At 57.0% G+C, this 20,927-nt stretch overlaps 2 protein-coding genes across 2 annotated transcripts; one reads left to right on the top strand and one right to left on the bottom strand.

The window, feature by feature from the left end:
- Nucleotides 1-41: 41 nt before the first annotated feature.
- NCLIV_036090 (conserved hypothetical protein) lies at nucleotides 42-6,210 on the bottom strand (the record flags this gene model as incomplete). The annotated part of the gene is made up of 6 exons (XM_003883811.1): nucleotides 42-731; nucleotides 1,191-2,370; nucleotides 2,990-3,104; nucleotides 3,472-3,709; nucleotides 4,225-4,493; nucleotides 4,860-6,210. 6 exons carry the CDS (start codon nucleotides 6,208-6,210, stop codon nucleotides 42-44), a joined length of 3,843 nt encoding a protein of 1,280 aa, XP_003883860.1.
- A 4,407-nt stretch (nucleotides 6,211-10,617) lies between these two features.
- On the top strand, nucleotides 10,618-20,682 carry NCLIV_036080 (conserved hypothetical protein; the record flags this gene model as incomplete). Its single annotated transcript, XM_003883810.1, has 18 exons — nucleotides 10,618-11,017; nucleotides 11,439-11,864; nucleotides 12,267-12,394; nucleotides 13,027-13,275; nucleotides 13,463-13,584; nucleotides 13,852-14,062; nucleotides 14,510-14,548; nucleotides 14,873-15,112; nucleotides 15,370-15,435; nucleotides 16,166-16,562; nucleotides 16,877-17,040; nucleotides 17,519-17,790; nucleotides 18,239-18,366; nucleotides 18,505-18,638; nucleotides 18,940-19,038; nucleotides 19,498-19,591; nucleotides 20,042-20,130; nucleotides 20,380-20,682. The coding sequence occupies 18 exons, from the start codon at nucleotides 10,618-10,620 to the stop codon at nucleotides 20,680-20,682; spliced, it is 3,561 nt and encodes a 1,186-aa protein (XP_003883859.1).
- Nucleotides 20,683-20,927: the final 245 nt, after the last annotated feature.

Here is a 20,927-nt window from a genome sequence, read left to right as displayed (position 1 = left end):
CCCCCCCCCCCCAAGGGAATCAGTTCTTCGAGGCGGGCTTCTCACGTGAAACCTGATTCTGCCCCCAGTCGTCTTGAAACGGCTCTCGTCAGTGTTGGCGTGCGCACTACAGGCATAGAGTTTAACACACCTGGGGGCGCGACTGGGTGTCCCATGTTGACGTCGTCATAGCCTCTGGAGGGAATTCTAGCGGACCCTAAACTTCCACAAGAGGAGCTATGTCTGTGCCCTCCTGCCAGTCCGTAAACTCCACTGCTGCTTCCACATTTGTAAGCGACTCTGAAGGTCGATCGCACGGAAGAATCGGACACGTGCTCAAAGGCGCCACTACGGGGGGTAGGCGTATTCGCACGCGAGATATCACCCGCATGTCCGTAGTCGGCCCAGTCGTAGTCCTCTTCTATTATGCGTGTCATCGAGTGTGCCGTTCGCGGGTCTTCACACTCCTCATCGTCAGTTAAACATGACTGACGCCTAGGCCCTACTTCTCCATCGCCTCGGCTGCTCTCCATATCGCTTGGACACGTGCTCTGTTTGTCTGCGGCGTCCTTCTCCCAAGGCGAGAACCGGCTACACCAACAGGAAACCCACCAGGGCACGTCCAGCTTGCGGTGGTACATCATAAGAATGATGAAGATGATAAAAAACGAGGCCGTCGCAAAAACTGCCAAAGCTAGGATCCAGTCGGGGATCACGTTCGTGCATTTCACCGACCGACTCGCAACCTGAGGCTGAAAAACACAAAACACCAAGACGAGAGACTCTCTGCACACCTTCGCGGTGTCTTGGTACGGCTCGATCATCACATTCGTCGCATCGCCTCTAAGTACAGGACTGCCCAAGCACGTGAGTGACTCCTCGACACCACGAAGGGCGGCACTCAGACAGACGGAGCAAATGCGTATATCCCAAATAGGCTGCAACTGACGGCACACATTCGAATCCGGCCATCGCCCCCCCCGAGGCGCTGGAGAGCAGCTCCAGCCCAGATCTGAAGAGGTTAACGTCGGATGAGCATTGACACACTGCCGATCTCCATCCACCGCCTCTTCTTCGTCATTTTTTGCAGCACAGTTTTTTTTCCAGTGTCTTGTCTGGGCTTTCGGGTCTCACTCTTCCTCACTTGTGCTTCTACGGCCCTCTGTGCCTGTTCCTCCCGTCCCAAACCCTTCACCGTTTGTCTCGCTTACACTGTCAGGCATTTTCCCCGGATAAACGTAGTGAATTTCAAAAGTTCCTCGAAGTCGTTGAGCAAGGCGATTCAGGATTTCGTGCGCCTTCAGGCCACGCCAGTCTTCCGCAGCTGCGTGACCTAGGCCAACGATTTTGAGATGCAGCATGACTGTGTGCTCTCTGATTGCCTTCTCGATCTGCAGAACCTCGCCATAGTCAATTCCTGAGCCGAACTGCATCTTTCTGTAGAGTTGGCCCTTCCCGCCTCCATGCTGTTCTAGGGGCGTCGCTGTGCCCTGTAGGACAATGCGGTCCGCTCGGAACTCTCGAGGAACCCCAGAGTGCCCCAAAGGCTTCCGCTGCAGGACCTCGATGATCATCGCCAGCATACCGTCTTCCTTTCCGTTTGCGACGAAGTCACTGTAGCTCTGCAGTAGCATAACTTGAATGTCTGGATCGAAGCTGACGCGGTTAGCAGTGTCGATTTTTTCATACTCAAACACCTCCGACACGGTCGAGTAGATGAACTTTGTTCTACCCCACTCAAAACTTGCGAGCGACTGGTCCCACTGCAACTCAGATTTCAGAAGCTGCGTCGCAGTGTAAGAGGAAACGAGTTTCTTTGAGGGATCCATGACATCCGGCCATTCCTCGATCGGTTGCGTTGCCCAGAGGTCCAGCAAAGTGACTTGGATCAGAACGCTATTCGGAGGGGTTTGTTCTTTGAACCGCTCCATGAGCTTGAAGTCGATTTCCAACCCTACGAGACCTTTCTCGTGGGTCCGACCTTCTGCGGAGCGGGCGAAGAAACCCGAGACTCGGACATCCGGCAGCTTAACGATATCTTTTCGCATCGTTTTACTCGTGGGGTAGAAACGGACAATGGCGCTCTCCAGTTTCATAAGAACACTTTGTCTGACTCGCTCTTGCAGCATCTGGAAATCCTGTAACCGCTGAAAATAATCTGGATCCGAGTCGGCCCCAAGCTCTGGAATTCTGCGTCCTCCCGAGCCCCCTCTAGAACTCCGTGGCGCCGAGCCGCTGCTCGAGGACACCGCAGAGAGACGCCGAGGGTTGTTGGATTTGGAGGACCCGAGGACCGCTGTCGAAGCAGAAGACGCGACAGCTGAGGTCGCGGAGGAACTGCTGGAGACGTGGGGCTGCTCGACGAGAAGAAGGATGATACCATTGTGCGGCCTGAAAGCGAGCGAAAGCAGCCGGCAGTTGACATGAACCCCGTCACTCGTTGCGTACGTGGTACCGGCTAACTCTCGGCCACGTCGGTTCCCGACACACGCGTGCTCTTTTGCTAGGCCTCCCGTCGTGTCTTCACCTGTCCTCCCGATCTTCCTCACAGCGTCCGGGCGACAGCAAAATTCCTGACTACGGCAGATATAGACACATGATGAGAATCCCTCGAACGGAGGCATCCAGCTGCCGCTGTGGAGTGAGCAACCTGCCTGAACCATGTGTGCCGGAACTCAGCAAGCACTTGGCACACACTCCTTTTCCAAACACGACGTGAGGTTTGACGGCTGACTTCCGGAACTGCATTAGCATGTGCAGCCCGAAATTCGACTAAACGATGTAAATATGGTTGTGTCAGCGGCAGGTTGTATAAAGGCGAATATCCACATGTCTTCAAATTCAAGCGGCGCAGGTGCGTTGGGAGGATAGCACGTTCATGGACGCAAATACCAATGCCGCCAGGGACGTAGCAGTGACAACTGGAGAGCCAAAGAGCACGCAGTACCGCTCGACTTTCGTTGTCCTGTTCACCGTTTAAAACTCTCGTTCGGCGACTCTCATTACTTACTTTTGGGTGACATGTTGCCGCATTGCTCGATTGAGAAGGACAACCATGGAGAAGTACCGCCGACTTTCACTGAAAGCGAACATGTACTTATAGTACAATTCATCGGAAGTGAACGCTGCAAAACACAAAACCAAACATACACAGCGTTGGAAGCTCTGTTTCGTACACACTTCTCGTGCAACACCATAGCCGCAAACACCCAGGACCATGCGCCTCGCGTTTTACCGCCCGAAGGGACAGAACTGGAGATCCCGAGACCCATCGCGCGAGCTCCAGAAATTCGCAGCCGCCCCCTCCCGTCGTACAGTCAGGTTACGGCGAGCCTTTGAAGCCTGCAGCAGCGGCACGCGAAAATGCCAGTGGCATACGCGCGTTCTTCGGAGGATCCCGCGCGAGCGAGCGACACTAGCAACATGTATAGCGCTTGTGTCTAGCTCCCACGTGGCTTCGCGGCTCGGCAGCCTCTTCCTCGGCGACCTTACGTTTGCAGTGTGCAGGCGCAGAAGGGTCTTTGCCCAGGAAGACATCCTTCCCCCAGACGAGGCCCATGGCGTCTTCCACCGTGTCGAAGACGTGCGCTAGACTCGTGATTCCGTCGAACGGGACGTGCACGTCTCCCATGCCGAAGAGCACCTTGCGGAAGCGAAGGTTCTCCGCCGCCTTCTTGAGGACGTTGGGGAACTCCGCCCCAGACGGTAGACACTCCATCAGCTTGTTTAGCTGCGGCACATTCCCAGGCGCCAGCACATCATGCAAGAAGCGAGGCTCCACTTGCCGAAGAAAGACGGAATCCGGCAAGCGTTTGCTACAGAGAGAGGAAACCCGGCATGCACTTCCACACACAGGGACAGCACACACCGTGCGCGTTTAGGGAGAGCTCCCAATCGAAAGGAACGGGGATGTCTACAGTCCTCACACACTGTCCTCTCTGGAAACCGTTTTACAAGGACGCACTGACAGGGCTATGGACGCGATCTCCAGCACGAGAAAGAACTGCGAGCGACCGTGTTTCCCTGTGCCCTAGCGGTTACACACACTCTTAGGGTATTTCGGGCCCCGCAGTTGACGCGGGCATTCCTCGACAGCAAGAAAAATGGAGCTCGTCGTTTCTGTTTAGACTCACGCTGTGAGCATGTGGCTGTATCGGCTCTGTTCTACGATCGTCACTGCGTTTGCCCCACTGCCGTTTCGTGGCCTTTTCTCTGCCTCTCGGGAACCCTCCTTCGATCGCTTACTCCAGTCTCGAAGGCCTGCGGCATCCCGCATTCGCGGAACTGTTCGTAGCGTTTCCGAACGAGAGAGCTCGCCCCGGCGGGAGGACCGAAGTCGCGCGTCTGTTCGAGAAGTTCCTGAAGAAAGTGCGTGCCGCCGCCGTCGGCGTACGAGTAGAAGGGCCACTCCAGGCCATACAGAACGGCCAAGGTGAACCACACGCGGTACTGTTGCTGATCGGATTTGAGGTAGTCGCACACCTGCTCCCGCGGCATGTCGCAGTGGAACTGTCCTGAGAGAAAAGAGCAGAAGAAAGCGCAAGACGCCTTTGGACCTCAAGAGCAACTTCACGTGTGCAGGAACGGAGGATCCGTTTTCGCCTCCCTACTTCGGCCTCGGAGAGGCACGCGACGCCGACCCCATCTCTCTCCACTTCACACACGCTGGCCCCCCGGAACTCGCTGAAAACGCGCCGGCACACACCACAGGAAGAAAGCGCCTGCCTGCGCGGGAAGATCTCGCGCCGCAATCTGGCGGCTGTGCCTCTGTTTCACTGTGCATCCAAGCAAAACTTAAAACTTATAAGGAAACTGACTGGGCTCCTCAAAAAAGTGCGAGAGGAACGACCATCAAAACGTGGTCCGCTGAGTCGACTTACGCAGTTTCTTCTTGGCGATTTTGGCGAGGTTTTGCCGCGTGACCCACATACGGTGCATGACGCCCTGGCCGGCAGCATATCCGTCGTTGGCTGCGTGGGTGCCGGAGTCTTCGTCTCTCTTTCTCCTGTCTCGGCTCCTGGAGCGCGATCGCTTCGGCGCTGCTCCTCCGTCCTCGTCCCTGTCGGAATCCGACCCGCGCGTCGCCGTGAAATTTCCACTGTCCCCCCTTTCAGATCCATCCTTGGCGCCTGCCTGATTTCGCGTTCCGGCGCTTTCCGCTCGGTCGCTGGACGACGGCTCGGTCGTGGGTCCACTTGCAGCGATTTGGGGCTCGCCGGGAGTGCTTCCGTGGCCGGTCTCCGCCCCGTGGGGTAGCGAATTCGCCTCGTAATTCGACTGCAACCCTCTGTTTCCCCCGAAAGACGCGTCAAATATCGCGTGCGGGGCGATCGTGACCGTCGACGGATCGTCGTGGTCCTCGTCGTCGTCATCGCCGTCGTCGTCGTTGCTGCGTTCGGATTGGTGTCCCCACATCTCTGTCGACAGTTCATACTCTTCCGCGGAGAGTTCCTTCTGCGAGCCGTCAGTCCACGCCACAGTCGAGGTCACCCACGAAGGCTCAGAATGCCGATTCGCCGGCGCCCTCCCGCCCGGAGCGCCGTCTGGGCCTTTTCTCTTGCGCCGACTCCTAACCTCCGTCACGCTTTCGTCCGCGCGACTGGTGTCGAACGAGCCTCGAAGGATGGAGCCCTCGGTGTTGAGACGCCGCGCCGCCTGGCCCGGGAGTCGCAGGGGCCTAAACAGACTAGGGGGTGGAGAGTCCGCGTGCACGGGGATCGGCGGGGCACCGAGGGAGAAATCGCTGAAATCAAAGGGAAACTCCGCATCGACGGAGGAGGCGAGGTCTCGCGCGCCGAGTTCCCCGCTCTCGGAGTGTCGGCGGTGCCTACGCTCGGCGCTCGAAGCCGCCAAAGAGGACGCAGGATGCGTGGCCTCTGGGGACTCAGCGGGAGACGCGGGCGACGGGCGTGCACCCGCCTCTTGGTGAGAAGAGAGCGATTCGCGAGAGGCTGATCCGGCGAAACGCTCACTCCAGAAGAAGTAGCAGAAGATGCTGCCGAGACAGAAGAAGCACACGGCTTCACAAACAAAGAGAACAAGAACGGACCCAGACACGTGGGGGCGCGCATCCCGGCGCGAACTCGCCTGTCGCAGGGAGACCATTTTCCGCTCTCGACGAGAAGCTTTATCGCGCTTTCCCATCTCCAACGAAGCCTCCTTTCGGCTGCTCCTGCGCGTCGGCGTCAACGCGCAGTCAGCAGAGCTCTCGTCGCCATTAGAACCCGACATGGCTGCTACATGACGACAAGACGCGGGAACTCTGGAGACGCGACAAGTCGGGGACGCGACAACCCGGAGACGGGAGCACAGCGGTCACTCTGGCTTTGCAAAAAACCGCAAAAGCGGACCGCAGCGAGGCCACCCGCGGGGCGAAGAAGAGGCACGCGATCCCGGCTGATGGATCAACGCAGAGGGGGGCCGCCGAAAGACTGCAGAGGAACTAAAGAAGGACAGCGCCTCACGAGGGCCTGCGTCGCGTTTTCATCGAGAAGAGACGGAGGCCTTCGCCAGGTCTGCTGCGTCGGCCGAGACGACGGTTTCTTTCCTTTGCCGACCGACCGCGCCAGTCGCGCATTCGGCTCCACACCTTGCTGTCCTCTTGAGCTTCGCTCGCAGTCGCTCTGGACCGGGAGGACTCTAGAAGAAAAGGATTTCACCACGATGCACCAAGTTGCTGACGGCTTACGACTCGATCGCCATCGAAGCCGTTGCGGAAGACGCGGACTCCGCGTCGAGGGACACGGGATTGAAGCCACGAATCCCGAAGAAAGGCAAAACTTCCAGGCGCGTTTGCTCCGGCTTCGTGTCTCGCCACGTACAGCGAGACGTTCGGAGGGGCGGAAGGACGCACTACACGCACGCTGCAGAGAAAAACGCGACCAGAGTCTACGACGCTGCCCCAGAAAGCTACACTCCACGTACACAGAAACGCAACAGGATCGGGGAAACGCACCGCAAGGAGACAGCAAGCCGTCGGCGCCTAAAGGCGTGGGGGTAGAAAGGAAGTGCTTAACCGGACAGTCTGCCTAGAGTAAGCGGTAAGAGTTGGCGGGGACCAGGAGGAAATTCTGCATTTTGGGGGGAGAACTGGAATGTGTTCATCGAGAAAAGGAACGGTCCGGCGCCCGGATGGCCCGAGCTTGGCCTCGTCTCGACAATCAGGCGGTACCCGCGGCGAACGGCGTCTCCGTCGATGGCCCATGAAGGTTGTGAGAGGCCGGCCTCTAGCTGCAGTCTCCGGAACTTTTTCATCGGAGGCACACGAGGAGGCATTTGAACTGGGGAAATTTTGTGGGAGGCAAAGTTCGCGAAACCGATCTTTAGAGAATTCTGAGTGGGCTTTGCGGCGTGTGTGTGTTGCTGGAACCGAAATTTCAACCCAACACCTTTCCAATACAGACGGCCCGAAGTGGGGAACGAGGCCGGGTGCCCGCAGGGTGGGTGCGAGAAAAGAAGTATGATATAAACGAAGGCAATGCCTTCCTCTTTTCACTGCAGAAAGGAAGCAGCTTATTTTCATCGGATAGTACCTCGCACTCGACCCAGACTTGCGCGGCGGGGCTCTCCAGCGCCGGAGCACAATGACTGCGCGGAGGACCGTCAAAAGGAGGTCTGTTTCTCAGCTGACCGCTCCACGGAAGGCCAAATGGTTGAGAGATCTCCCGTTCATAAAGACACACCGCGACAACTGACCGCCAAGCTGCGGCAGACGTTCAACGTTTCGGCCCCCGATTTGCAGGTGGAGGCGGCCAACGCGCAGAGAGCCCGGAGGGGCAAAGACGGGGGGCGGCGCCTTACTGGTTCCCCCTGTGTCGTGAACCGCAGAGGAAGAAAAAGGAGACACGACCCACGTGTTTGCTCCGTTCAGCTCCTCGGCAACGCACGCACATACCCCAGAACGGCAAGACCAGTTCCAGGCCGTGCGCGTGGCTTCGCCACTACAACCCCGGTTCGAACGAAACCGGCTCGCCTGCGAGTGGAGGCTTGGAACACGAATAAAAGCGAATCTCGAACCGTTACCTCCGCGCAGAGGTGGAGCTGCTGAATGAAGGAGGCAGAAACGAGGGCAGGCGTTTGCAAAGCGTGTGAAAACGGAAAACAGCAGCCGATCCTAGGAGTGATCCTTCACCATCACCTAAATCGAGGAGCCCTGACGGCGAGGGATCAGGATCCATCACCCCGGCCCTCAGAAAAAAAACTGTACCTAGGTCGCGCCATGCCTCTCGAAACACGAATCTTGCTTTCTCGTGACTTCGCGGGCGACCTAAAAATAGCACTCTGCTTCCAACTTTTGGCCTTCTCGCAGAAAACCCTCGCCCCTCCTTTCGTCCCGAGTCAGCATGTATACAAGCAGACGGGCACACGGTTCCACCGTGCGATGCGGTCGTTCAGAACCCCGCTGTCGACCGAGAACCCTTGGACGGGCGACACACTTCCGCCTTATGTGTGAGAAAACCCGAAGCCTTTTCAGTGCGAACCTCCTCGCCCTTTATTCCGAGGTGCGACACCGGACGGGACCAGAGCGCCGGCGTCCGAATCTCCCGGCCTCGGCCCCTGCCGATGCCTGCGCGCGCCTCGCTCCCGCTTCGCACGCACCGAGCCGGGCAATTCGGATGACCCGAGCCGCCGCGAGAAGGCTGCGACTCACTCGTTTTTGCGCCGCTCGCGCTGTGCATGCAGTGAAGACACCCTCTCCCGCGCCCCCCTTTTTGTCCGTATCTGGACAGCGTACGGTTTTTCCCTTTCGGTGTTCGGCAACGCGGAGGGAAGCAGCCTTCGCAGACGGCCGATCCGCTCTTCCATCTCTCGATTTTTGTGTCACTTGAGCGACTCAAAGGCGAGGTGTCCTGGAGGCGGTTTCAAACACAGCGCTGCTTGACACCGTACGGTGGATGTACACTTCAAGCAGTGGCACCACGCAGTTGCCGCTTGACGTCAGAAGCGCATTTTTGAGACATCCTGCTTTTTTCGGCTAAAATGAAGGTTTTCCCTGACGGGCGTATTGCGGAACAAGCAGACCTCGCGGCAAGCAAGCGTTCCACGCCACACTTTCGACGCTACCTGGACAGCGGTCTGTCGCCTCGGCGCGGAGCTCGACAATGCGACGGCCATGTCCGGAAAAGGAAAAGCGTTTTTCCCGCTTTGTCTGAAGCACAATCTTTTGAAGGCTCTGCTTTATCAGCGCGATCTCGCCGCCACACCCTGTACGACCTTCCGTCCTCGTTTTTGTGCACAAACGAGAACGGCCTGGGTTTCTTGTCCTCGACTTTGTGTCCCAGGCTTGCCTTTTTCTCCGAGGTATATCAACTCAGAGGCTGAGTGGAGCATGCCTTCGAAACGGAACGAATGCTTCTGTCGCACAGCGTCGTTTCCTGGACCGTCCCTTTGCGTCTCGCCGGTGTCTAGCAGTGCCCCAGTCGAAACGCCGATGTACCTATTTCCTATTTCTTGCCGGCTGTGAAGCTAGGCTTCTTTCTTTGTCTTTCTATTGGGCCTTCCGCCGCGAAAGTATCCACGAGTACATGGGACCGGGGCGGGGAAAACGGACAACTCCGCGTCGAAGCCAAGCCTCCAACCTTCGTTGCCACCGTCACTCCTTCGGTCTCCTGACTATTTCCCCGTCTTCCTCTTCTCTCCCGTCGTTCGGCTGCTTCGTCGTGCGTGTTTTGGTTTCCGCGGCGCGCTCCTCTGCGTTGATGCGCTCGCTTATCCGCCTCTTTTACACACCGGAGAAAGAGAGAGAGTCGCGAGAATGCCACGGCGCGTTTTCTGAAGGGTCCTCCGGAACAGTTTGCTTGATGTGCACACGGAGTTGTGTTTTTTCTGTCTTCTCTGCTTTCTCGTCTCTCTCTGCCTTGACCACGGACACAGATTTTCCGCGGGCTTCGCCGTACACGCGGCTTTCGTGCCGTGTGCCCGGGACGGTCCCTCGCCTTTCCTTGGGAGCCGTGACGGTTTTCTGTCTCAAACTTGGTCGGTTGCATCATCTGATGCCGCTTCGATTGCACGCAAGTTTGCCATCTTGAAAAAGGCGTCACGCAGCAATCGATTGCGTCGCCTTCTGGCTGTTTTCCCCTCCCTTCTCGGGCTTCCCGGCTGACGGCATCTCGCTTTGATGAGACGTGGCGCCGCCCGTTCGTGCTTGTCACCGCTCCACGGTTTCTCGCGACGGAGTGCCGACCGTCTCGATGCTGCTCTAGCACTCGTACTCTCCGTTTTCGTTTCGCTGTTGTTTTTTGAGAAGGCTCTTTCCTTCCATCAGTTTGCCCCTCCACTTGCTCGCGGTGTCTCTCTTCGTTTCCCACACTGCGTGTCTCCTCATCGTCTCCCGTCTTTTTGGCGGCCGTTTCCTTCTTCGCTGGCGTCTGCTGTTTTGAAGATCTCTCATCGTTTGGCCCTCTCGTAACGTTTCGCGGCCACGTGGTTCGCTGTTGCGTGCCCCTCTCCCTTTGCGTTCACGTCTCCTGCTTCTTCTCTTATCCCGTTTCTGTCGCTTCTCGCCTCTCACCGTCTCGTGAGTCGTTTTCCCCGGGCCAAGCGTTTCGTTTCCGTCAGCTTCCTCTTTCCTTTGTGGTTCTCCTGCCTGCGCTCTTTCGGCCCTCTCGCGTATACGCGCGTCGGGAACGGAAAGAAGCCATGTCGAACTCGCTCCCGCGTGCGTCTCACGTGTCTTCTGACACGATGGGTCCGGGGCCTTCGCCCTCGCGCGCGTCTCCGCACGCGTCGACTTTTTCGTCTCTTCCTTCCTCTTCTCGAGAGCGCGAGTCAGGGTGGAACGAAGACGACGAGGAGGCACCGGGGGCCGAACACCAACCGAGGCTGTTGGAGACACTGGAAGACGTGCCGAAACCGCTCCTCGAGAAAGCGCGTGGCATCTTGGAGCAGCTGCGCGGAAGAGAAGGAGACAAGAGGAAACTCGACGCGAACAGCGCCTACCTTCTCTGTTTCCAACTCCTCAAACTCGCGGGTCTCGAGGCGGAGATCCCAAGGCTGGTTGTCTTCGGGCAGCAGAGCATGGGCAAGACAACCCTTCTTGGTCAGCCCACGGGACCGGGAGAAAGGCGAAAAAGCGGCCGCAAACGACGGAGAGGAAAAGCGTAGAAAGTGTAGAAGCGACGACACGAGGGAGGGCGGGAGACGTGGAAATGCAAAAGCCGAAGGAGGGAGTTGCGAACTCGGAAGCCGCGAGCAGCGCCGTAGAAGAGAGACCCGCGAGGGAGAGAGGCGGCGACGAGCCGGAGAGAGGAAGAAGGGAACGAGGGAAGAAGGAAGGAGAGAAGGGAGAGACGGAAGGGGCGAAGCACGAGGGCGCGCACCCGTAGACAGACGAAACGTGGGAAATCTGGAGAACCGAGCAGGCGATGCCAGCGTCGCCAGAGAGAGACGCGCGCCCAAAGTGGAGGGAATTTTTTCTCAGTGTGTTTGTGCTTTCTTTCTTTCCTTCTTTCTTTCTTCAGACTACATCATGGGAGGGCCTATTGGGTACAGCAGCACGGACACAGGGACCAGGCAACCCGTCGTGATTCTTTTGCGGCCTTCGGAGTCCGCCGACAGCGTCCAGTGCTGGCTGGGAGGCGAGGAGATCGAAGTCAAAGAGCTGCAGGCGCGGATGAAGGAAATCATGTCTTCACAGGGCGAGCGCATCTCTTCACAGGAACTCGAGGTCGAGCTCGCGGTCCCGAACGGCGTGCATGCAGTGTTTGTCGATCTGCCGGGAGTCAAGGACGACAGCAAAGCTGGCGCGACACAGACGCGGTCGGTCGTCAGAACCTACGTCCAGAACAACCCAAACGATCTGTACATTCTCGTGAAAAAAGCGTCGGACGACCCAGCGAACTGGCCGTGGAGTCTCCGGGAATTCATTCTGTCTGCGCCTCCGAAAGGTGAGACAGGGCGGAAAACGCTGGAACGTGCAGAAAGAAAACAGGAGCGCTAGTACCGAGAAGGAGTTCTGTTTGCCACCACCAAGGCGACGTCTTTCCGTCCACGCCTCAACCCAGCTTTATGATAGCCTTTCGTGTGTCCGGCCTTCAAATCGAAGGGAATGCGCTCTCGGTCTTCACGAGCGTTCGTTCTCTTCATCCTTCGCTCTCTCTCTCTCCGGGTTTTCCCCCCTCCTTCCTCCACTGGCTTTCGAACTTCCCTCGCTCTTCTTCCGTTCTGTCCATTTCCTGTCTCTTCGGTCCTCGATCCCTTCCTGCCCGCCCTCGTCTTGGCCGTCTTCGCTCTCTCTGTCCTCGGCGCCTGCCGGTTTTTCACTTGCTTCCTCTTCTCTGTTTTTTCAGGGCTCGGCCTGACGCCTCGCCAGACTGTGGTGGTGGGAACCCGCGCCAAGGAGTTCCTCGTGAACGAGAAGAACGACATCCGAACGCAGTCCCAGCTTTTGGAACGCGTCCTGAAACGAGCTGTCAAGGTAGGCCTCCCCCCCCCATTCCTCTTCGCCTCCAGCATGTCGTCCCGCATGTGCATTTGATTTCAGCCTTGTTCCTCTGACTCGCTGCGCCTTCCCGTGTTCCCCCGACTCCCGGCTCCTCTCCTGCTCGGTCCTGTCGTCTCTCTGTCCTTTCCTCTTTGGCCTTTCTTCTTTCTTTGGCCTTTCTTCTTTCTTTGTTCTTCGTCTCTCTAACCGCTTCTTGTGACAGACTCATTGCGCGTGATCTTTCCTGGCAGCTACAACTGGATTTTCTCTCAGTCTCCGCAGTGCGTGGGTTGTCTCCAGCAGTCCCCACTCTGGTCTTTTTTAACTTCGGGTCTAGGTTTTTCGTGTGTTGTTGAGTCACGGGGTTTCTTTCGTCGCGTCCTGGGGCATGTTACAGGCGCGCGCGAAGTGGGGACAGCAAGGTCAGACTGTCCTCGAACTTTTCAGCGCAAGCGTTGCTTGCAGCCGTGCCTGCGTCTGTTGTCCCTGGCATGCCTTCGACCGTCATCGAAGTTCGCGGAAGGAATGCGGATCATCCTCCTCTCTGCGACATAGTGCAGAAATTGTAAACGGCTCAGAGACTCTCGCAATGTGCCTTTGCATGCGCGGCCGCGGGGTGTTTGCAGGACTCGAGTGGCGCTCCTCTTCCTCTCTTTCTCCTCGAGTTGTTTTCCTTGTCCATTGAGGAGAAAGACGCGCTGGATTTCGCGGCAAAACGCGCCGCGATGAATCGACAGATGGATGAGGGCGGCCGCACGGTCCGCGAGCTGCTCGAGACCGCGTTTGAGCCCGGTCCCAGCCCGCAGCTGTCGAAGAAACTGACGGAGTTCTTCAGTCCTGCGCGCTTCAAGAAGGAGTTGAACCACAAGTTCCAGGTAGGCATGGTCTCCAGTCGGTTTCGAGGAGGCGCTTAGCGAAGAGCGTTAGCGACGGCCGAGCGCTGAATCGTTGGAGAACAGGCAATAACAGAGAACGATGGCCGAGGAGGCGGTTGAGAGACCGAGGACCGAGTCCTGATTCGCGAGGCGGAATGTGTTGCCGTTGTTTCTGTGCCTCCTACAGGGGCTCTTGAGTGAACAGATGGGCCTTCTTGAGCGCCGCCTGGTGCGGAAGCGGCTGGAGACGCAAAAACGCATTTCTGACCTCGAGGAGCAACTGGCTATGCAAAGCCCCCAGTCCTGCCGGTGAGGGCGCTCGGGGTTCTTCTCTTTCCTTGAGGCGACAGCGCAGGCAGGAGACAGTTTTTTTGTTGCCTTTTTGGGAGACCACCAACGAAGCTGTCGGCGATGCGGGGGCGTCGAAACCGTGCCGTTGGAGGAATGTAGCGGGGAGGAGATGTCCTCAGCGTGTGTGTCTGTCGGCGGGTCCGTGGTCTCGGCTGCTTTGGAGGTCTTCAGAGAGAATCGAGCGCCTTTCCCGTTTCCGGTTGCCTCTCTCGCCGCGTGTGTCAGGGAATGCATCAAGCTGTATCTGCGGGAACTCATGCAAGTTGTCACGGAGTTGGTCACGGGGAACTACACCATCATTCGCCTGCCTCACAACGGAGACGAGTTCTTGAAGACTTTCGGCGGCAATTTGCGAGACAACCTCGAGGACGGCCACGCGCTGGCCTGCGAACTGTTTGCCGAGCACTACGACCGCGGATTCCTCACGAAAATCCTCGTAGGCAACCCATGCGACACACTGTATATACACCCCAGATGCTGTGAAGCGAAGCGCGCTGCGAGCGGGGGAAACGCGCGGCTCGGGAAGCAGAAATCGAGGTGGGGTTTGCTAGGAAGTTCGACAGAGGTCGGTTTGGTCTCGAGGAGTATGCGTGCCGGAAAAGCGGAGGGCCGAGCGAAGTCGCTTGTGAACGGGGCGTGGCGGAGGGTTTGCAGGTGTGGAAAGTGAGAGTGAGGGATGAGCATTGACGTGCGAAGACTTCTCGAAACAGGGTTTTATGTGGGCCGAGCGTGCGTACGTCCACTCAAAACCACATTCACACGCAGAGGCGCAAATGCAAACACGTGGGTAATTGCACGCCCCGATTACCTGCAAATCTACTCTGGCCAAAAAAGGAGGCTCTGGAGCGTCTTTCCCCAATCTGCCTGTTTACTTTCTTTTCAGAAGGAAGCAGAAGAAGTGTTCCGGCGTCAGGACCTCGAGGTAAGACCGGCTCTTCTCTGGTGTGGCAACTCGAAAAGCGGACGGGGAAAAAATGGGCGGTGCACGAACCCATGAGAGGAAGAGAACGGAAGAGAGAAGCCGGAAAAGATAATGTGGCCAGGGAGGGTAGCGGCAGACGGGCGTCGCATGCGTCTGATATTTCGTTTGGCGGAGTTGCCAAACCGCCAGAATTCCGTTTACGCGACATGAAGAGCCTCCAGGCCTGCTCAGAGCCTGTTACCGCAGGGTTGACAGTTCGCGTTCGTCACAGGTAAGAAGCGTAGAGTGCGACGGTGTCGAACCCGCTTTTGTTTTTCTTTCCAGGAGAGCTTGGCGCCTGTGACAGGCCCCGATGGCCGAGTAGTGATGCAGCCTGGACAAATCGTTCGGTACACGCTGTCAAAAGACGAAACAAACATGTTCGGTTTGGTCCAGAGCGTCGGGCCGCCGAGAAGCCCCGGAGAGGACCTGGATGTGCCTAGTGTCACGGGAGCGGGCGACGGATCCGGACTCTCTTCCAAGGAAGCAACAGTCACGTTTTATTTCAGAAGTGGTCAGGCCCAGGTGAGAGGGGAGAAGCTTACGGGACTGTTCAAGACAGTGAAAGAATGCTACTATCCTCCCACGCCCTCGACGTGCGCTGTCTCGTTTGCTCAGTGGTCGTGTCGCGCTTTCGGGTCTGTTTTCTCAACTTTTCGGCGGTTTGCATCTCGGCGTTCCAAATCTTCTGCGTGGTTGCCACGCCGCCGCGTTGCGCTCCAGCTCTCTTTTCCCGGCGCGAGTTTGGATTTCGCTCCTGTCTTTTTATGCTTTTCTTCCAGGGAGAACAGTCCCAGTTCAAGACTGTGGACAAACAGCGCTTGGCGGTTCTCCTGCCTCTTCAGACAGTAGGCGCGGGGCGAATGGAAATCTCGTGTGGGAAGGAGGGGGAAACCGCGGAGACGTCAACCGTGTCCTTTGTGCGGAGGGTGAAACGCTGCTGCCGAGGCACGTAAACGATTCCATTTGGACACATACCTCTCTTGTCCTCCTCTATTACCGTGGGGACAAATGCGTTTCTGGGGTGCTACAGCGCTTACAAACCTCCTTTCTCCAATACCGCAGTTGGTGCCTTGGCTGTCCGACTGGTGGCTCAATCGTCTCGCATTTGCCACGTTTTTGTGTCAAATACTCCTTCGCTCTTCTGCGCCTTCTCGCGATTTTCACGCTCTCCCCTTTCGGCGTGTGTTCGCTCCGCGTCCGCTTGCTTGAATTCCATTCCGCTTCTCCTATGCGGGCGTCGTCGTCGCGTCCGCTCTCTCTTGTGTTCGGTGTCGCCTTCTTTCTTTCTCTCTCTTTATCTCTCTTTCACTTCCTCTCTTTCACTCTCTCTCTTTATCTCTCTTTCACTTTCTCCCTCTCTTTACGTCTCTTTCACTTTCTCTCTCTTTCTCTTTCTCTCTTTCACTTCCTCTCTCTCTTTATCTCTCTTTCACTTTCTCTCTTTCTTTCTCTCTCCTTTTCTCTCTCTTTTCTCTTTCTTTCTTTCTCTCTCTCTCTCTTTCTCCTTCTCTCGTTCTCTTCCGTCTCCAGGCTCGGTGCGTTGCTCTGGTCTCTGCCTCGATTGTTCTGTTTCAGATTATCCATTCGTCAACGCCGCCTCCTGCAGGCTTTCGTTGCTGGCGGCGTTTCTATCGCCCTGACGGCTGGGTCGGTCTCCAGGCGGTCGAGCTTTTGAGCCTCTCGCTGCGTCCAGCGTTGTCCGCGTTTTCTTCGGAGAAGCCCGCGTCGAGTCCGTCGCATGCAGGCGCCTCCGCGGCAGGGAACGGGGGTGCGTTCGAGGCGCACTTGGCAACCTCCCCGGGCGGTGGCGACGGCAGGCAGCGATTCAGCGAGAAGAGCGAAGCTGTCGTGAAGGCGCTAGTGGGGCCCGACCTCCGGTCTGCATCGAACGCGCAGGCGGCCGAGCAAGTCGCCACGCTCGACGAGCTTTTTGCCGACGCTGCGACGGGAGACTTGGAGAGACACTCTCACGGTAAGAGGGCGGGAAAAGGACCGGGCCGAAGACGAAGGAGAGAAGAGGCGAAAAACATTCCGGGTTCAGGAGAGAGACACACGGTTCGTCCACATGCCCCCGCCAAAAAGGGGGGAACCGGGGGAGTGCTTCGAGAAGAAGCCGCCGTGCGGGTCTCTTCTTTGGCCGAGCGTTTGTCGCGGTTGCTGTGTGAGCAGCGTCGTGCTTCTCTTGCCTTGTGGGGTCTGGTCGCCTGCGTTCGGCGTCTTCTATCTCGCGTTTATATGCGCGGTCTTTCTGTCTCCGATTCTCGCGTGCGTTCTCTCTCTGATCAGCAAATCGGCGAGGAAATTTGAATGCTCTCCAAAGGATTTCTGGCGACTTTGCGGATACGCGACTGTTGAACCAACTGTCCCTGACGCACCTAGGCCGGTGGCTGAAGTTCCACATCTGCAACATCGAGCCCGATCGCCGCTTCAGCGATCACGTCCTTCTTCAGGTTCGCTCTCTCTGTCACCGCGAGACTGGCATGGGGCTGGTCCCTCGAACGTTTCCTTTCCGTCCATCACCTCTTCCCTTTGTCTGTGTCTCTCTCGGGCAAGCAGGTCACCATTCTCTTTTCCACTTCTTCACTCTTCCTCCGCGTTCTGTCTCATTTGGGCCGTCCTCTGTCGTGATTTGCTTTGCATGCCAACCCGAAAGCGGAAAGCAGAGCCATGCCTGCGCCAGGGTGGGCGGAAACTGGGGGGGTGTATTTTGCTGCGTCGTAGACGCGCATTAGATGTCTCCTTTCTCCGGGCAAGATCCAAGATCGTCTCGCCCGTCTTCTCTTCTGTCCTTCTCAGCTCTCTCTCTCTCGTTCTCGCCGTACTCTTTTGTTCGTCTCTCTCTCGCCGCCTTTTCCTCTTCCCTCACTCGTTTCTCTCCGCGTGAGTGACCCTCTCTCTTCTCGCCCCCGCGTTTCCTTTCTTCTTTAGATGATGCGCAGCGTTCGGCACGTGATCGACAAGGCAGACTGGGAACCGCTCGTCGCCGACCTGCTGCAGGCGAACGTGGGTGCGGGTATCCTCCAACTCGCTCGGCTCGCCGCATGTGCAGCCGCTTCGGCTTTGAGGCGCATTCTGCGCGCCGCGAGTGCGGAAGTGAATCGGCAAATCAAAAGCGGCGACCTGCGCAGCGGTTTGCTCTTCCTCGCGACAAATCACCGATTCATGGAGGAGCTGGAGCAGAGTCTGGAGGAGTACTCGAGGTAAAATCCAGAAGAAATCAAGGAGCGAGACAGCTGCGAACGGACGCACCGAAGGAGGAACACGAGAACTTCCGCTGTCGACTGGAGCCCCAATTCGACGAAGAAGAGACACAGTCGCGACACAGCAACGACTCTATGTAGCAAGATTGCCGTCAGCAGGAGCTTTCCAGAATTTCACATTGTACATCCACGCATTTATATAACAGTGTCGCCTCCACTCACGTGAAGTGGTTCAGGAAGCGTCTCGCCGCCGGTGTGTAGTCGTGGTCGCGTTTTTAAGCGACGCTTTCTCGTCTGTGTCTTGTTGCGGAAATTCAAAGCGCCTGGTTGCGCGGAACCGTAGAAGAGCCGTGCGTGTTCAACGACGCGTCACAGGTGGGCGTGATCTCCGTTCAAGCGAATACGCTGGGAGACAGAGTGCGTGTGGCGGTGTGACCCGATTTGTCAGGAAGAAGGCCCGAGACTGCGCACAGGCCATGCGCGATTTGATCTTCGAGCAGACGCATGCAATCCACTTTGAAATGATCGAGGACTTCTTCGATGGCTGCAAACGCTTCGAGGCAGACTTCCTTGGAGGTACGTTTCCGCGCTCGGGCGTGGAACACACGTTTGCGGGGAGGGTAGGTGGACTGGGACGGAGGACCGCACGGCGAGGAAGTTGAGAGGGTCCAACTCGGGTTTCACTCGCTCTGACGCCTGGACGTTTTCCTTCAGGTTCGATGATGGGCGAAGTCACTCAGCACGTCAAGGACTCTTTGGCGATGCGCAAGCAGCGCCTGGGCATCGCCGACATCTACGCGCGCCAAGAAAATGGAGCAAGCACGCCCGACAGCATGATTTACGAGGAAGTCCGTCGGGAATGTCTCGGTGATGAAATAGTGCCTTTTTTCTCTGTCCGAACCCATCGAGTCTCGCGTACACATCCCCCTTGGGCTTCTGTGTTTAGCGAGGGCCCGACCTCTCCCCCACGTCCGGAGGCGCAGTATTGTTGAATGCGGCAATGGGAATAGCGTTTCTGACTCTCTGTGTCGTGGTGTGTTCTCCCGCACGTGTGGGGCTGCATAAAAAAAAGATTTCTTCACGGGATATAGAGTTCCTCCTGGTTTTTATCACCTCCGTTTTTGCGTGTGTGTGTGTGGATGTTTTTAGGTTCGAATCCAGTTCTGGGTAGTCAAGATGCTACTCTCTGCGCCTCTCACAACGAAGCTCTACATGCACTTCATTAAGGATATAAAAGATAAGAGCATGGTAAGCAGAGAGGGCCCAAGGCCTTCCTCTGGTGAAGAAGGGAGAGTGCACGTGTGCTCCTGCGCGGAGACAGAGTTGAGAAGCGCAGGGAAATGCAGACTCACGAATGGGAAAAACAATCGAGAAGCGGAAAACGGTTGACTGCGACCGCGTTCTTTTTCTTGACCCCCTGACGCTGGCTCCTCGGTCGCTCAGTCCGAGGAAGGGAACAGGTGGAGAGCATCTGGCCTCGCTTCCGCGTTGAGTGACTTCAGCTGTAAAGCAAAACTTCCAAACCGATCTGTGCACTTCTCGTCTCGCTCGTGTAACCTACGCCTCTAGCCTTTCAGGAATCAAGAACACAGGTTTACTTCAGGAATCAAGAACACAGGTTTACGAGTCGCTGCAATTCCCTTTGCAGGGGTCGGCGAACCTTTTCATGCTCGTTTTTCTGTTTTCCGTGGTTGCGCGTGGGCGCAGCACTTGGCATCGGAAGACAAGTACTCTGTCACCTGCGAGAATGACTTGGAGAGAACGCTGCAAGAACAAATGCTCTGTGAACGATCTCCAGCAGGTCTGTCTTCTGCAATTGTCTTTTCGAGTTCGTGTTGGTGTATCTCCACTTTCCCGTGTAGTGTTCATTTGCGCTCTTTCAATCGTGTACGCGTTTTCCATCTGCTTGTCGCGCCCATTCATGTATACGGCTGACGTGGGTCTACACGTATACCAGATCCTTTCCGGTTGTTTTCATCGTGGGTTTGCAGGGATACATGCATCTATCTCAGCATGTCTCTAAATCTACAAGTGTGTGAAAACGTGTGCCTGCAAAGAGCTTCCGTTTTGTCTCCTGTCTGATTTACCAAGTGCGTGAGTTGAGTAGTGTCTGGGGACACGCGGGGTGGCTCTGTTTGCCCTCATCCGGTGTGTGTGTCACCCAAGGCCAACGTCTGCGGCCTCAGTGTCTCAATTTCGGTGTCTTCGTGCTTCTGTGCTTCTCTTTTCGTGGGACTGTGCTTCCGTCCAGGGCGCGCACTGGCTCGTACCGACGAAGAGTTGATGGAGCATTTCAACATTAGCATGAACAAGGACGAGCTCATCAACCAGCTGAACGCAGTAAGCGAGGAGGGAACTAGGAGAGGGTGCGACCGAGGGCGTTTTCCGGTCAGTTCGTATATCGTGCTGTGCTTGTGTTTGCACCGTCTATGCACGTCAGCGGTGTCTTTCGTCATCCCTCCACTGTCTTTTTCGTCCACTCTCCGGTATTCTTTTCCCTCGTTTCCCTCCGTCGCGTTCTCGCGTCGTTTGCTCTTTCTACTCGCCTTTTCTCATGGCCGTTTTTCTCTGCCGATCTCTGTCTCCTAGGCTCGTCGAACCGAGGAGTACACAAAGTTGGCACTCGAGGGCGTCGCAAAGCTCCTGCATCAGCTGCAAAAGGGGTCGGGAGTGGATTTCCTTACGCGCCTAGATTCTCCCATGGATGGGCGCGCCACCGCACTGAGAAGCAAAGCGAAGCAAACAGCGAGTGGCGAAGAAGCCAAAGAAGGACTGGAGGGAAACACGGAAGGGACGGGAAGCGCCGGGTGGAGGGGACACGCCTCCGGGGGGCGCGTGGGCCAGTCAACAGGAAGCACTGGCCGCGTACCGGCGCCTGTAAATGGGGTTTGAGGCGATCTGCTTTACTTTTGGAAAACTCCTTCTCCAGCGCGCGGTGAAGGTCACTTAAAACACTTGTTACAGAAAACGCGTACACCTCTAAAAGGCACGAGCGCAAGCGTTTCCACGGGGCAACTCCACAGAGTCCATGCGCGCGACAGTTGCCGTGGCTCGGACGGTCATGTCCGCCCCCCGTGGTCCATAGAGCCCGCACAACAGAGAGTACTGTTCATACAGGGGATAGCGGTGTCCTTTCG

Source organism: Neospora caninum, chromosome VIII (genome assembly GCF_000208865.1).
Source record: "Neospora caninum Liverpool complete genome, chromosome VIII".
Lineage (NCBI taxonomy): Eukaryota > Apicomplexa > Conoidasida > Eucoccidiorida > Sarcocystidae > Neospora > Neospora caninum.
Note: the sequence above shows the minus strand (reverse complement) of the source record. Positions and strands in the feature narration are given on the sequence as shown.